We start from the raw sequence: 12,909 nt of genomic DNA, 5'->3' as shown, positions 1-12,909 counted from the left end.
TCAGATAATGATATACATAAAATCTTTTACACTATCGAGAACCAATAAAAAAGGTTCAAGTAAGTGTCATCTCCAGCACTTCATCGCACGTAGCGTTTGCTTTAGTCTTGAAGCCAACAACAGCTTTCGGTATGCTGACAGTTGATGGAGTTTTATCTTCGTTTTCCAACCAGTAGTTGACTCGAATAAGTGAGACTAGTGTGACGTTCCCGAAAATATTTCGGATGTCTGTTTTGATTAATTTCAGGTGACTAAACGAACGCTCAGCAGGTACATTACTAAAGGGTAACGAAAATATCAGTGATATGCACTTCCACAATTCTGGGTACTTGATTTTACCACTGCGAGTCTTCAGACTAAGTATCTTCATCCAGTACTGCTCAACTGACAGGTCTTCAACTTGAGCATCTCCCAAATGAAGCTGAGTGACATCGGTCATTGCCTGAGATCTCCATTCTTCGTCCGTTTTTTGGACGCAACACTTTTCTGTTACAACAAGAAATCTCGCAAATAGTGGCCTTAGAGATTTTAGCTTCAAATTTCTTGCATTCCTTGGTTCAATCAATCCCAAAATGTCTAAAATTTCGTCTTCAAACTTGAAATGGTCTTGAATATGCTTGATTAGGACTATATAATAGTTTCGACAAGACTGGTAAAAGAGATCAATTTTAATACTTGGCTCTTGATCATCTACGAGTTCTTACATTGAATCGGTTACAGCTATTCCCACATATGTCTGGTTTAAAGGCAGGTACTCACTCGAAAGGTAAGGATTCAGTTCGGTAAAGAAACCAAGACTGCGAATATAGTCTAGTTCCATGAAGGTTAGACGCAACATTATTCACAAGTTTGCTGACACTTACCTTTAGGGAATGAAGAAGTAGAAGCTCAGATTGGAAAACTGTGTTGAAGTCATTAGAGAGGCCAAGAGAGTTGTCCATAAATTCAACTTTGTCAACTTGCTTTGTAATGCTGACTAGTTAAGGTCATTGGTTATAGTTGGGTCGTCAAACGTGGTTTTTATGAAATAATGAGTAAGAGCAACCCGGTGCTCAATAAGCCTCTTTGTGCAAACCTGAAGGGACAACCAAGGGGTCTGGGGGTCTGTCCTGGTGCAAGAATTGGGAGTGCTTTGCATTCAAGGAACTTGTTAAATTCTGCATACTTATCTCACCTGGAAGCACTCCTGGAAAAGTGGGCATATATATTTCGTTCCAAGTCTTCTAGTGTCTTGGAAGTGACAAGCATGCATAGGATGAACATAAGTGAATAAGATGGCACGAGTATTTCAGATTCAAGATATGAGGCACCATGGCTTTCATTAGCGTTGAAGCACATCTATTAGCTCCAAGCATGACTTTAGTAGTATCTGCATAAAATTCAACAATATTTTGCCAGGGAATCGAGTTTCGTTTCAATGACTTGTTTGATGCAGTTAGTCAGATGCTCAGCTGATCCATTACTACACTTAACCATGTCCAATACTTCAACATGAAGTTTTAGATCTTTCTCACTAAGAAATATTACAATGATGAATTTTTCAACTTTTTGTTTGAAAAAATCAAACTTTCACTGAAAATCCTTACTTAACTCCAGATTTCCCTTTGTCCCTATATTTAAATTAAGTGTCCCTAAAAGAAGTGATTTCTCCCTAAAATGGGGTAATCTCCCTAAAAGTGGAAGTGCTGGTCTACTTTTGATTGTGACTGTGACAATTTGCAAAAACAACTGCTTGCTACTACAACTATTCAAAACTGTTACAACTTTGACTACAACTACTTAAGCCTGAAAATATTTACAACTAAGACTACTTACAATTGCAACAACTTATGGATGCAACTGCAATTACAACACAAATGCAGCAATTCATGACTGCTACTGCTTGCAACTGTGACTACTATTGTTAGTACTCTTACTACCGTTGCAAATGTGACTAAATGTAACTTCTTCTACTTTTGTTAATACAATTAAAACTGTTAAACTAAATCAAACTACTTAAAATGGTTTCTGCTCGTCAAAATTGCATAGTGCATCCAGGCTGTCAAAAGGGTTTATCTGCAATATTCCACTAATGGCTAAGGTTATTAAATTGTAAACTTTATTGAATATTGAGTGGGATTGTGCACCAAATCAAAACACACCAAGGCCATCCAAGTTGTCAAAATGGCATATCTGAGCATATCTTTATTCATTTTGGGAACAGTTATGGGTATTAAGTTGAAATAGTTGCAGAATGCTAAGGTGGATACAAAATCAAAAGACACTATATGTATCCAGGTTGTCAAAACAGCATATCTTAACTATTTCAAGAACATTTATGCAAGGATATCAATTGAAACATTCACAAAATGTTGAGGGTAATGTTGAACTTAAGCATACTATGTGCATGCCAGTTGTTAATGGGCATAGCTGCAGTATCTCAAGAACAGCAAAGGTTAATAAGTTTAGTACTTTAGGAAATGAGATGGGATCTTGGACAAAATCAAAAGAAACTGTGTGTATTCTGGTTGTCAAAATGGCATGTCTGCTATATATCAGGAAGAGGCAAGGGCATTATGTTGAAACTTACAGAGTTAAAAGGGATGTTCAACTTAATAGGTTGGTTAGTAGACAAACATAGCACTGAAGTAATTACAACATGGTCACTGTTACCAACAGATGTTGAAATTACGTTCCTAATAAAAAGGACTGGATTCTTGAGAATAACCAGATCATAAGTACTGAGGCTTTTGGAAGTTTAACAGTGTGTTTCTAAAAAAAACTTTTCACTGAAAAGAAATTGCCATTTCGAGCTGGTTCATGAGTGATAATTGTTATTTCTATCAGCTACTCTGATTTATAAAATGTAATTTTTCAGACACATTTTGGGAAATTTTTTAAAAGATCCTGAAAACCCTAAAAAAAATCACATCAAAACAGAAAGTACACCATTAGAATCACCATTGTTAAAAATCCTCAACAGGAAATTTACAGCCCCCACATTGAACAACAGAGAAAATGACATTTTTGCATGTGTAGCACTGATGTGTCCTCTTTTTTCAATCTGTTGCTTTTTTCTTTGTTACTAACAGGGCACTGAAACATTATAGAGAGTTGTTTAAGTGTTCATTGAAAAGGTAATTTTAATTAGTTCCAACTTTTTTTAACTTTACATCATAGTCTAAAAACTATAGAAAGGGTGATAAGTTATCTTTTGTCCCCCCCCTGCCCTCTATGTGCAAACATATAACCAAAATTATATATTGACCACTTATGGTAAATTTGACAACTTATTTACTATAAGTTGGAGGTGACCTTCACTGAGGAGAGGTATTGTATTTGCTACTGGCTGTCTGAGGTCTTGTTGACTTCACAAGAATTGTAGGGCAATCTAGTACCTTGTAGCAGACAGAATACTGCAAATTGGTCAATCAAGTTTCTGTTTCAGTATCATGATTAATAAGTAGCTTAGCCTGCTGTAACTTGTCAGAATCTAAAACAGTGAACCTGAAACAGCTCAGCACACATGAAGAATTTTTGTGATAGGTGAAATTTGCAGTGTTTTCGGATCAATCTTCGCTATTCTAATTTCGGTATTTTATCATATGTATTAATTAGTAGTATTACCCATAACTATGGTTTGACACCTCATAAATTATATTTTCTGGTTAAATTTCCAATGAGAGTAGTTTTGTCAAAATTAGAAGGAAGGAATAATTCACATCTCCTGTGTTTTTCCATGTAGTTCAAGAGATACTTCTCTGTTGGAATTTAACAGCTGTAATATAAGTATTTATGTTTTGTTTTTTTTCTCTAGAAACAAGCCATTGTTCTGAAGATCCACATGGCGGTATAAACAATTGAAGATAATTTGTGCCCAATAAATATGGAAGAAAAACCATTTTTCACATATAGGAAAATCCAGTTTGTTCCAAAGAGCCAACTAGTTGATGTATCTGTTGGTGCAAAGCATCTTGCTATTGGATTACAAAACAAAACTCTACTAAAGATCCAGCCAAACCAAATGCGAGAGGAGACCATCACTGAGAATGATTTAACCAAGTCAGTGAGCTCTTCTTCAATTGTGCATAGAGTTTTTCTTGATCCAACTGGTCAACATATATTAGTTTCACTGTCCCCAAGAGACACGGCTGACAGTCCAGCAGAACTTTTGTATATGAAAAATGGAGTTCCAAATGAAAAGCTTTCCAAGCCTAGACTAGTAAGTATATTGTTCTATTTTTCTGTAATCTCTTCAGTAAAATCAGAAGACTGACACTGCATATCCTCAAATTCCAGAATCAGAATCATTTAATAAAAACAGCTGTCGTAGATAAGTCTAAAAGATGCTGTTTTTTCAATTTCACACTAGAAAATTTCATTTTAATTTGTTTATTGACAAATTAAAATGAAGAAAGGTACAAAAATTTGCTGAATCTATTTTTTGGCATGTAAGTGGCTTTTGCTTATTTCTTGCACAAGTGTTTTTATTGGCTGGCAGAAAGTGGCAGCTAAATGAGATGTTACGAACTTCGAGACAAGAAGTAGGCAAAACAGATCATTGACTAAAAGTGACATTCATGTAGACTTAGTGTGGTGTATTGAGTGATTTCAGAGCTGAATTGCAGTCAACGTATTTTTAAGCAAGAATAAACTTTAGAGCTCATTTCTGGATCCCCATCAAAACTACTACTCAACACTGTGAACTTGCAGGTGAAAAAAAAGGTAAAGGATACGGCATTAGACTTTACAGTCCGTACCGGCGGTGCTGATCTCCGTTTCTTGGCCCTTCAGCCAGGAAGTGCAATGGGGGGTTGGGGGCCAGCCATCCTGTACTTTCGCACATCCTTCCTGTTTACCTTCCCCAGATTTCTCCAGGTACCCATTTAGAGCTGGGTCGACTCTGGCTAAGCTTACAGAGTCACGCCACTGACCCCCGTCCCAAACTGAAGAATTGGGCACACTGGGATTCGAACCCGCGTCCTCTCAGACAAGGGATCCCGAATCCAGCGCACCAACCCATTCTGAACTTGCAGGCCCATTTATGACAGGTATATTCATGGATAGTTTAAAATATGTAAGTCGGGTGGTTTTTAATTGATAAATCAGAAAAACTTAAGAAATGTGTTGCTACCAAAATTTGTGAACCACAATTTCCCTTCTTCACCAGCTCTTGGACATGAATAGTGAACCAACAAATATTACTTAAAGTTATCGTTAAGATGGTTGCAGTGAAGTACAGGAAAATCACATTTATGCAAGTTGAATATCAAAATTTTTGATTTGTTTCCATTATCATGAAGGCTCTGTGCTGTGCACAGGCATTTTGAAATCATTAAAAAAATTCAACTCAGTCTGAATCACAGCCTTTGAAGCATCTACAAGATAAGGAAGAAGTGCTTATAAATCATCAAACTATTTGGATATAACGGATAACAGCAAGAAAAAGCAGAACAGTCAGCTTAGTTCCTTGTGGTTCATCACAAATGATTTTCATTCACTTTGACTCACCATCACTACTCTATCTTACCATCACTTTGACTATTGGTAAGATGCTTAGGTTAAAAAAACGGACTAACAGTCGACGAATGTGCTTACAAGCATCTATTACCATAAGATTCTGAGCTGCAAGAAGACATGACAAATCAAAAGCCTTTCAATAGTTGCAAAAAGTTTTTGGTAAACAAAAGTTTTGGCTATAGGGTATAACCTAAGCAAAAGACTTGTTATAACTTTAGCAAATGGCTTTAACATTTTCTTTGTAATTGATATCAGTTATGATCACAATCACAGATCACAAATTTCAGGTCGCTTAACTTTAGAAATCACACAAACACCGACTCGCTTCTATGCACCAGAAATGTCAGTTCACAGATACACTGATTCACTATCAAAGGCTTGGCTAAAATCAAGACATACTCACAAATAGGTTTGCCTGTGGGAGAAGTGTAGTTTTGTAATTCTTTGAAGACTGTAAAATGTTTTATTTCACAGTTAACTAGGAATTAATACAATGCAGCTTCAGTTTTTAAGGAGTAAGTAGTATATTCACCAGCAAAGAGTACGTTCTCTTCTGAAGCACTTATGTGAGATCTGCCTGGTTAAAGGATTTGTGATTCATTGTTGACATTCCCACTGGTCATTTGTTGCACTGTAGATTGCCACACGTGACTTTCACTTTCTTGATGTGATTTAACCTTGTCTTAAATCTAATTCCTTAGCGGAACATGCACAGTTTGGTTTCTTATCTTTGCTCCTCCTTGTCTTAATAACATTTTTTGGTCATAATTGACCCATGGATTGTCAGATCTACTCACCATTTCGATTTTGGCAGGAAAAAAATATGTAACATGTCTAATAGGAGAGAGTTAAACTGAGAAGCTCTGTCATTCAGATGTGGGGGTTCAACAAAGCAGTATGTTCCTATCCATTAACCTAAATCAGCAATGGATTAATAATCAATTTTTTTCTCTTAGATCTGGCTAGATTCTTTCTTGCCTGCCAAAACATGGGACAGTGATAAAATTTTTTAAGTGGGCCTAAATATTAGTGGCAATAAAAGTTGCTTGGTAACGTTTGTGAAACTAAGGTCCAGAGTAGTGCCACTCTGGGCAAACCATGGAGACTACTTGTAGTAAATTAAGAAGACTTGATACCTATTGGTTATTTGTCTGATTAAAGTTGCCAGGGAAATACAGGTATGGTTAAGGCTGGTGCTTTATATTTGTGAATAGCTCACTAGCTCTCTCCTTTTCTTTCTGCTCTCAGGACTGTTATGAAGCAAATTATATATAAAAAAAAAAGAAAACTTGATGGCTGGGCTGATTTGCATTCAGCCTAGACAGTTTCATTGCACAAATCCAATGTTATATTTAACAGCCATTAATAAATTCATTGCCATGTATTTTTGTTTATTAGTGAAGCCTCTTTCAAGCTTTAATCATTCATTTTCTGTTACCCAATTTTCTTATCGTCCAATTTCCAATGAAGGCCTTTTCGAGTTTGGATCTTGGATTACTAATGAAAGCTGACCAGGTCTTAAGGGGAATAATGACATTAATGTTAAACTGTGTTACTTCCAAAATCTGATTAAAACCAAATACTTAGAATCCTTCCCTGAGAAAAAAGTAAAATCATGTTCTAATGACAAATCTTATATTACTAATCAGTTAAAAAAGCAAATTAGGCTTAAAATTAATCTTTTTCAGAATGGTAAAATATATGAAGCTAACTCACTGCATAAACATATAAAAAAAATTGTGTAAATCTGCTTCTGCGTATTACAAATGTAAATTCAAGGATTTGTTTTCTACTAAGCCAAAAACAGTGGTACAGAAGTATAAAATGATTTGTGGGAAAACACATAATAATATAGATTTCCATTTACAAGAAGAGCCCCTAGTTACAGCCAATGATCTGAATAAGTTTCTTTCCTCCATATTTCAAAGCCTCCCTCGCCTCTCTGTTAATGCTGCTTATGATCTACACTCACCCAATTTCCCTATTATTTTGCCCTCAGATATTGAGGCAAAAAATTAAAAACATTAAAAAGTGCAGCACCTGTCCACTAGACATCCCAATTGCACTAATTAAAGTCTTTGCAGACATTCTTTCGGAACCTTTGTCCGTACTTTTTAACGAAATAACCTCCACTGGTAAATTCCCTGATTGTTGGAAACTAGGTTTTATTGCTCCCGTAAAAAAGAAGGTTAGCAAACAAGATTTTGCTGGTATCCGGCCCATTACTCTTACTCCAGTTTTTTCCTAGTTATATGAGAGCTTTTTAGCTGATTGGTTGAAAGTAAAAATAATCCCAAATGTTGACCAAAGGCAATTCAGAAATTTGTGCTCTACTTCTACCTTGTTCACCTCACACTATTCTGTTCACCTTTTGGACACTATATGTAACAATCTTGAAAAACGTAATACCTGGCTCAATGCTATCACAGTTGACTTACAAAAAGCTTTTGATTTAATTAACCATAATACATTAGTAAAATACTAACCAACGACTTTCTAGTTGACCACTATTTAAAAAGAATAATTTCGTCGTTCCTTGCTAATAGAACGCAAGTCGTCAAATACCTGAATGTACATTCTGATTCCCTTTCAATTTATAATGGTTTGCCCCAGGAACCCTCTTAGGCGCAATTTAATTTTTTTTTACCCTGATAAACAGTCTTGGTGTCGATTTACTGGATAGGTGAAAATTCGTTGACGATTTAACTGTCTTAGAAACATGTTCCAAAAAATCTAAAAAGTAATCCAATGGACATCTTGGAATCAATATCAGATGAAGCTGTTGCTATTGATATGAGAGTCAACCCTTTAAAGTCAACTGTTTTAACAATTAGTTTCCTTAAAACTTCCCCTTTTTTCTTCTGTCCAATCCCCCTGAAATATCAGTTAATACTACGAAACTACTGGGTGTTACCATCTACAGCAACTTAAAACGGGATTGCCATGTCAATGATTTCTTAAAACGTACAAATACTGCATTTTCTCTCCTCTAACTCTGTAATAAATTTAAATATCCTAAATCGCATTGTTTGAGGATTTTTCTCTCTTTTGTACGTCCTACCCTCGAATACGCTTGTCCTGTTTGGCATCCTGGCATCTTCAACGAATTGTCGGACAGAATAGAGGCAGTTCAAAAAAGGTGCCTAAGAATTATCTTCAATGGGGGTAAAGTGCCTTACATTTCCCTTGTTCGGAAAGGAGAGCACAAATTTCTTTAGCGTTTTGCCTACAATGCCGTGCATAACCCTCGTACTACTTCTATTTACCCTAGTGGACATTTACCCCCCCCCCACCTCGAACTCGCCTCCCACGTTCTGTTTAAAAAAATATCCCCCTTCTTGCCCCAATAAGAGTTTCCACTGAAAGATATAGAAGAACGTTCATCCCTCACATAGTTGAAATTTTAAATTAGTACCCCCCCCCCTTTCAATCCACTTTCATATTATAGTTTTAGTGTTTATCTTACAATTGCGTATCTTGTAATTCTTGCTAGCTAGACTTTTGTTTCAATTTGTTTTCCCTGTTTTATTTTTACGAGTTTTTATCGTTTGACTTTTTTATTGGTTACAACTTCATGATTTTATGACATCGACCATTTCTTAAATTTTGAGTACTGACATTAAAGCGCGAATTCGGCCCCTTCGGGCTTGTGATAGCTACTTTGTTGAAATAAATCGTATCTTATCTCAACCTTGATAGGGCTCTTTAAGCCTAAAATTTTTTATTGTTATAAAACAAATAAAAGTCTTAGAAATTTTGACCTCCTATCCTAAAATGGGATTTCAACTCGTATATTAAAGAAGCACTGCTTGTGTTATTTTCAACCGTTGCTGCATACACTCAACTTGTGTATCTATTATCCTTAATTATTATCCGATTATTGTTAGTTTCTAAAGTTATAGAGAAAATCCTGAAGATCATCTTCTATTTCTATCTCAGTAATTGTCAATAAGTCTTACCTGATCTAGCTTTGCTACATTTTATCTATGTAGGGTTCCAAATTTAAGAATCCACAATATTTCCAATTAGAATAATAGTGAGTTTCTACTCCTGAACTTCAATCGTAAAAATAATTGGTTTTAAAGATTTGGTCTAAAGTAGGGACCTTACGGGACGAAGGGGGACTAAACCAGAACTGCTTATCTATCGATAGAGAATTTTTAGCTTAGAAAAAAGAAGATACATAAAAAATAAATAAGATTATTAAATATTTAATTCATCAATGACTTCGAAACTTTACAAAAAGAAATTTCACAAAACAAATCAAAAATTTGTTTAAGTGCATTTTGGTTACTTTTTGACGAGTCGGACAAAAAATTTTCTTGGGAGGGTGGGGGGGGGTCAAACCGGTAAACCCCCTCCATTGATATCCTTTGCCCCTGAGCTTGCTCTTTCTGCTAAAGTGCATACTTAATATAACTGCTCTAGCACAAAAGCAACAATACTAATTTTTAGTCCTTTGAGAATGATGTGTTTCATTTAGACAATACAAGAAAAATATTATTTTTTTCATTTAAACAAAAATATTCAAAAATTCCTTTTAACAATAAAAGAACAACAATAAAATGTTTCACAAAAATGTACAGAAAACCATTAAAAACTATACTGTAAAAATAGTCTGTTCAAAACTGTAACAAACTGTTCAAAACTGTTGAATTTTCTTGTCAGAAAATTCAACTTATATATAATCAGTGGATCTCATCGAATCTTGACAAAACGGCAGAAGATAGAATCTTGCATACCCTCAATGGGGGGATTCCCGTTATGTTTTTCGTTTTTAAATTTTTGTGCTCAAACTTTTTTGTTTTCGTGTCGAACTTTCTTCCTCTTCTCACTCTTAAACTGGATGATCTTGAACCTTTTTTTTTTTATTAAAATTGTATCGAGAATGCTTTTTATATTTATTTGGTATAATTATGAATAAATTATATATTCAGGTATCTCGAGCCAAAGGACAGCTGATTACAGCAGTAGGATGGAACCCCAATCATAGTTCAGATGAATCTACTGGCCCTATTCTTCTTGGAACTAAGAATGGTCTGCTTTTTGAAACTGAACTCAAAAGTGATGAAGGGTTTTTTCAAAGCGGCATTGAACAATATTTTAAACAGGTGAGCACTTAGTGTGGAATTTTGAATTAGGGAAGGGAGACCTAAAAATAGTAAAAAATCTAGTTGACAAAATTTATGCGTCAGTTTAGTGTATATTTTATGTAGTAAGATGTTAAGGCAGAATCTCAGGAAGCGGACTCCGCGTTCCAGCCCTCTCCTCCTCAGAAATATTTAGGTCACCAAGGGAATTCCTGTCCCTTGTTAAATTTGTGGAGCTGAAACTTTATTGCTTTCATGTCAAATCTTTCTCTGTCTGTCCATCCTACTTTTAAACTGGATAATCTTTCAGGATTTTGGAATTAACCTTTTTTGGGGGAAATAATGACATTGCGGCGATAAATTTGGAAATAAAAATAAAAACATTCAAGGAAGCTTACCTGGTCGCTTTCTTTTTCCGGTCGAAGCACTAGCGGGCATCATGGCTGTAGTGATCAGGTTTTAACCAAAGTGTAAAATTGACACTAAGTTTATCGCCCTAATATTTAATTGAGAAAGTCTCTTCGGCTATAGAAACCTCCTTACCAAACTTTAATTGACTCTTATTTTTTCGATTGCTTTCCTTCCAATCACAACAGAGGTTACCAACTTTAGACAATAAATTCTTAACGAATATACAAATATATTTAAAATTCTAACTTTTGTCTGCCATACTGTGGTCAAACACTGTAAGTAAGGAGCGACCCGGCTCAATAGTAACCGAAACTCTAAAAAATGGAATTTTGATACCAGTAGATACATCAAAAGAATCGGATTTTTATGCTGATCTCAAATATATAAGTTTCAGTCTTACCCGTCAAAAGTTGCGAGCCTGAGAATATTTGCCTTATTTTCGAAAAAAGGGGGAAAACCCCCTAAAAGTCATAGAATCTTAATGAAAATCACACCATCAGATTCAACGTGTCAGAGAACACTACAGTAGAGGTTTCAAGCTCCTATCTGCAAAAATGTGGAATTTTGTATTTTTTTGCCAGAAGAATTCTTTAATGCTGGTAACACTGTTTCTTAATAGTGGTGTTTTCATCTTAACAGAGGAACTTGCTTCTTATGAAGACGGGCGTAAGATTTTAATTTGTAACTTTAATGAACTTATTGTATATCGTATTATTAGATATACTGTGTCTAGTATAATCGTGTATATTTTGTGTCGTATTATCATAAATGTTGTTTGTCGTATGTATTTTGTATTGTATAATAAGAAAGAATAATCTTTGATGTTCGAATGGATGCTCAATTTGATTCGATATTTGTTTTTCAATTCTTTATTCAATGCTCTAAAGATTCTGTTCAGAAAAACTAAGATTAACAAATGAATATCATTTTATAAGAAGACCTAAACTGAATTTTACCTGAAGACGACAAAGCAAAAAGCGTTTTATAAAAGTGACACACATTCATTTACTTGAGCACATTGAGATAGCCGTTTTGTTCAAAGTAGTTCAACTTTCACATATGGGGCAAGGACTGTAAGGCATGCCAGCTGCCTATTGTTATTTTGATTGTTACTCCCATTAAATTTCTTGACGACTTCCGAAGTTTGTCAGTTTGTCTAAAAGATTGATAAATCCTAAATTGGATTGCTAAAAATTGAAATCATGTGATAACATGTATTTACTTATGCACTTATTTACTTCACCTAAACAGCAAAACAGAACACAAAAAGATTCTTTTAATGGAAAAGAAAGAATGGAGCAATATAAATCCGTTTTCCAATACACCTCTGGGGGTTCCCTGAGCATGGAGACTAGGATACCGTCAGTCCCTTAGAAGACAAAAACCTTGGAAATCTTTTCCTAGCCGTTTGATTGAAATTGCTGATTCCCATCATTCTGGTTTTTTAGTTTTTTGAGAAAAAGCACAAAATTCAACTGAGTGAAGAAGTGTAGAGAAACGGAAATTTGGAAACAAATATAAATACACGAATCTCCATCTGATACTTATTGGCAAATATTTGAAATCTCTTGTCTGAAACGTTAGACTTTTTAAAGTTATTAGCTTTAGGCAATTTGCATAATTTCACTAAAGTGGAAGAAATACTTACAATAAGTAGTTTCACCTTAATGAAAGGGCAGATTCAAATCCATAATAATAACTAGTTACATGCACATTTTAACAGGGTAATAACAACTAACATAATATTCAAGATGAACATGAACAAAAATGAACATGTTGTACTTCTCGTGTCAACAATGTTTTTACATTTGCCATCCTTCAGGGAAGGTAGTACCAAATTAATGATTGCTGAGTTCTTCGAGTCTCATTAGAAAAGTGATTGAAATTCTAAAGTAATGTGAAGCCAACT

At 35.0% G+C, this 12,909-nt stretch overlaps 1 protein-coding gene across 3 annotated transcripts in view; it reads left to right on the top strand.

Moving 5' to 3' along the window:
- The window catches only part of LOC136034093 (vacuolar protein sorting-associated protein 18 homolog), a 120,198-nt gene that overhangs the window by 6,784 nt on the left and 100,505 nt on the right, over positions 1 to 12,909 (top strand). For all 3 annotated transcript variants that reach the window (XM_065715220.1, XM_065715219.1, XM_065715221.1), the window contains 2 exons: positions 3,797 to 4,201; positions 10,437 to 10,610. In XM_065715220.1, coding sequence (XP_065571292.1) covers positions 3,866 to 4,201; positions 10,437 to 10,610 — 510 coding nt within the window. In that variant the 5' untranslated portion in view covers positions 3,797 to 3,865. The remainder of the gene's footprint in view (positions 1 to 3,796; positions 4,202 to 10,436; positions 10,611 to 12,909) is intronic.

This window comes from Artemia franciscana, chromosome 12 (genome assembly GCF_032884065.1).
Source record: "Artemia franciscana chromosome 12, ASM3288406v1, whole genome shotgun sequence".
NCBI classification, from domain to species: domain Eukaryota; kingdom Metazoa; phylum Arthropoda; class Branchiopoda; order Anostraca; family Artemiidae; genus Artemia; species Artemia franciscana.
This window is presented reverse-complemented; position numbering and strand designations above follow the sequence as displayed.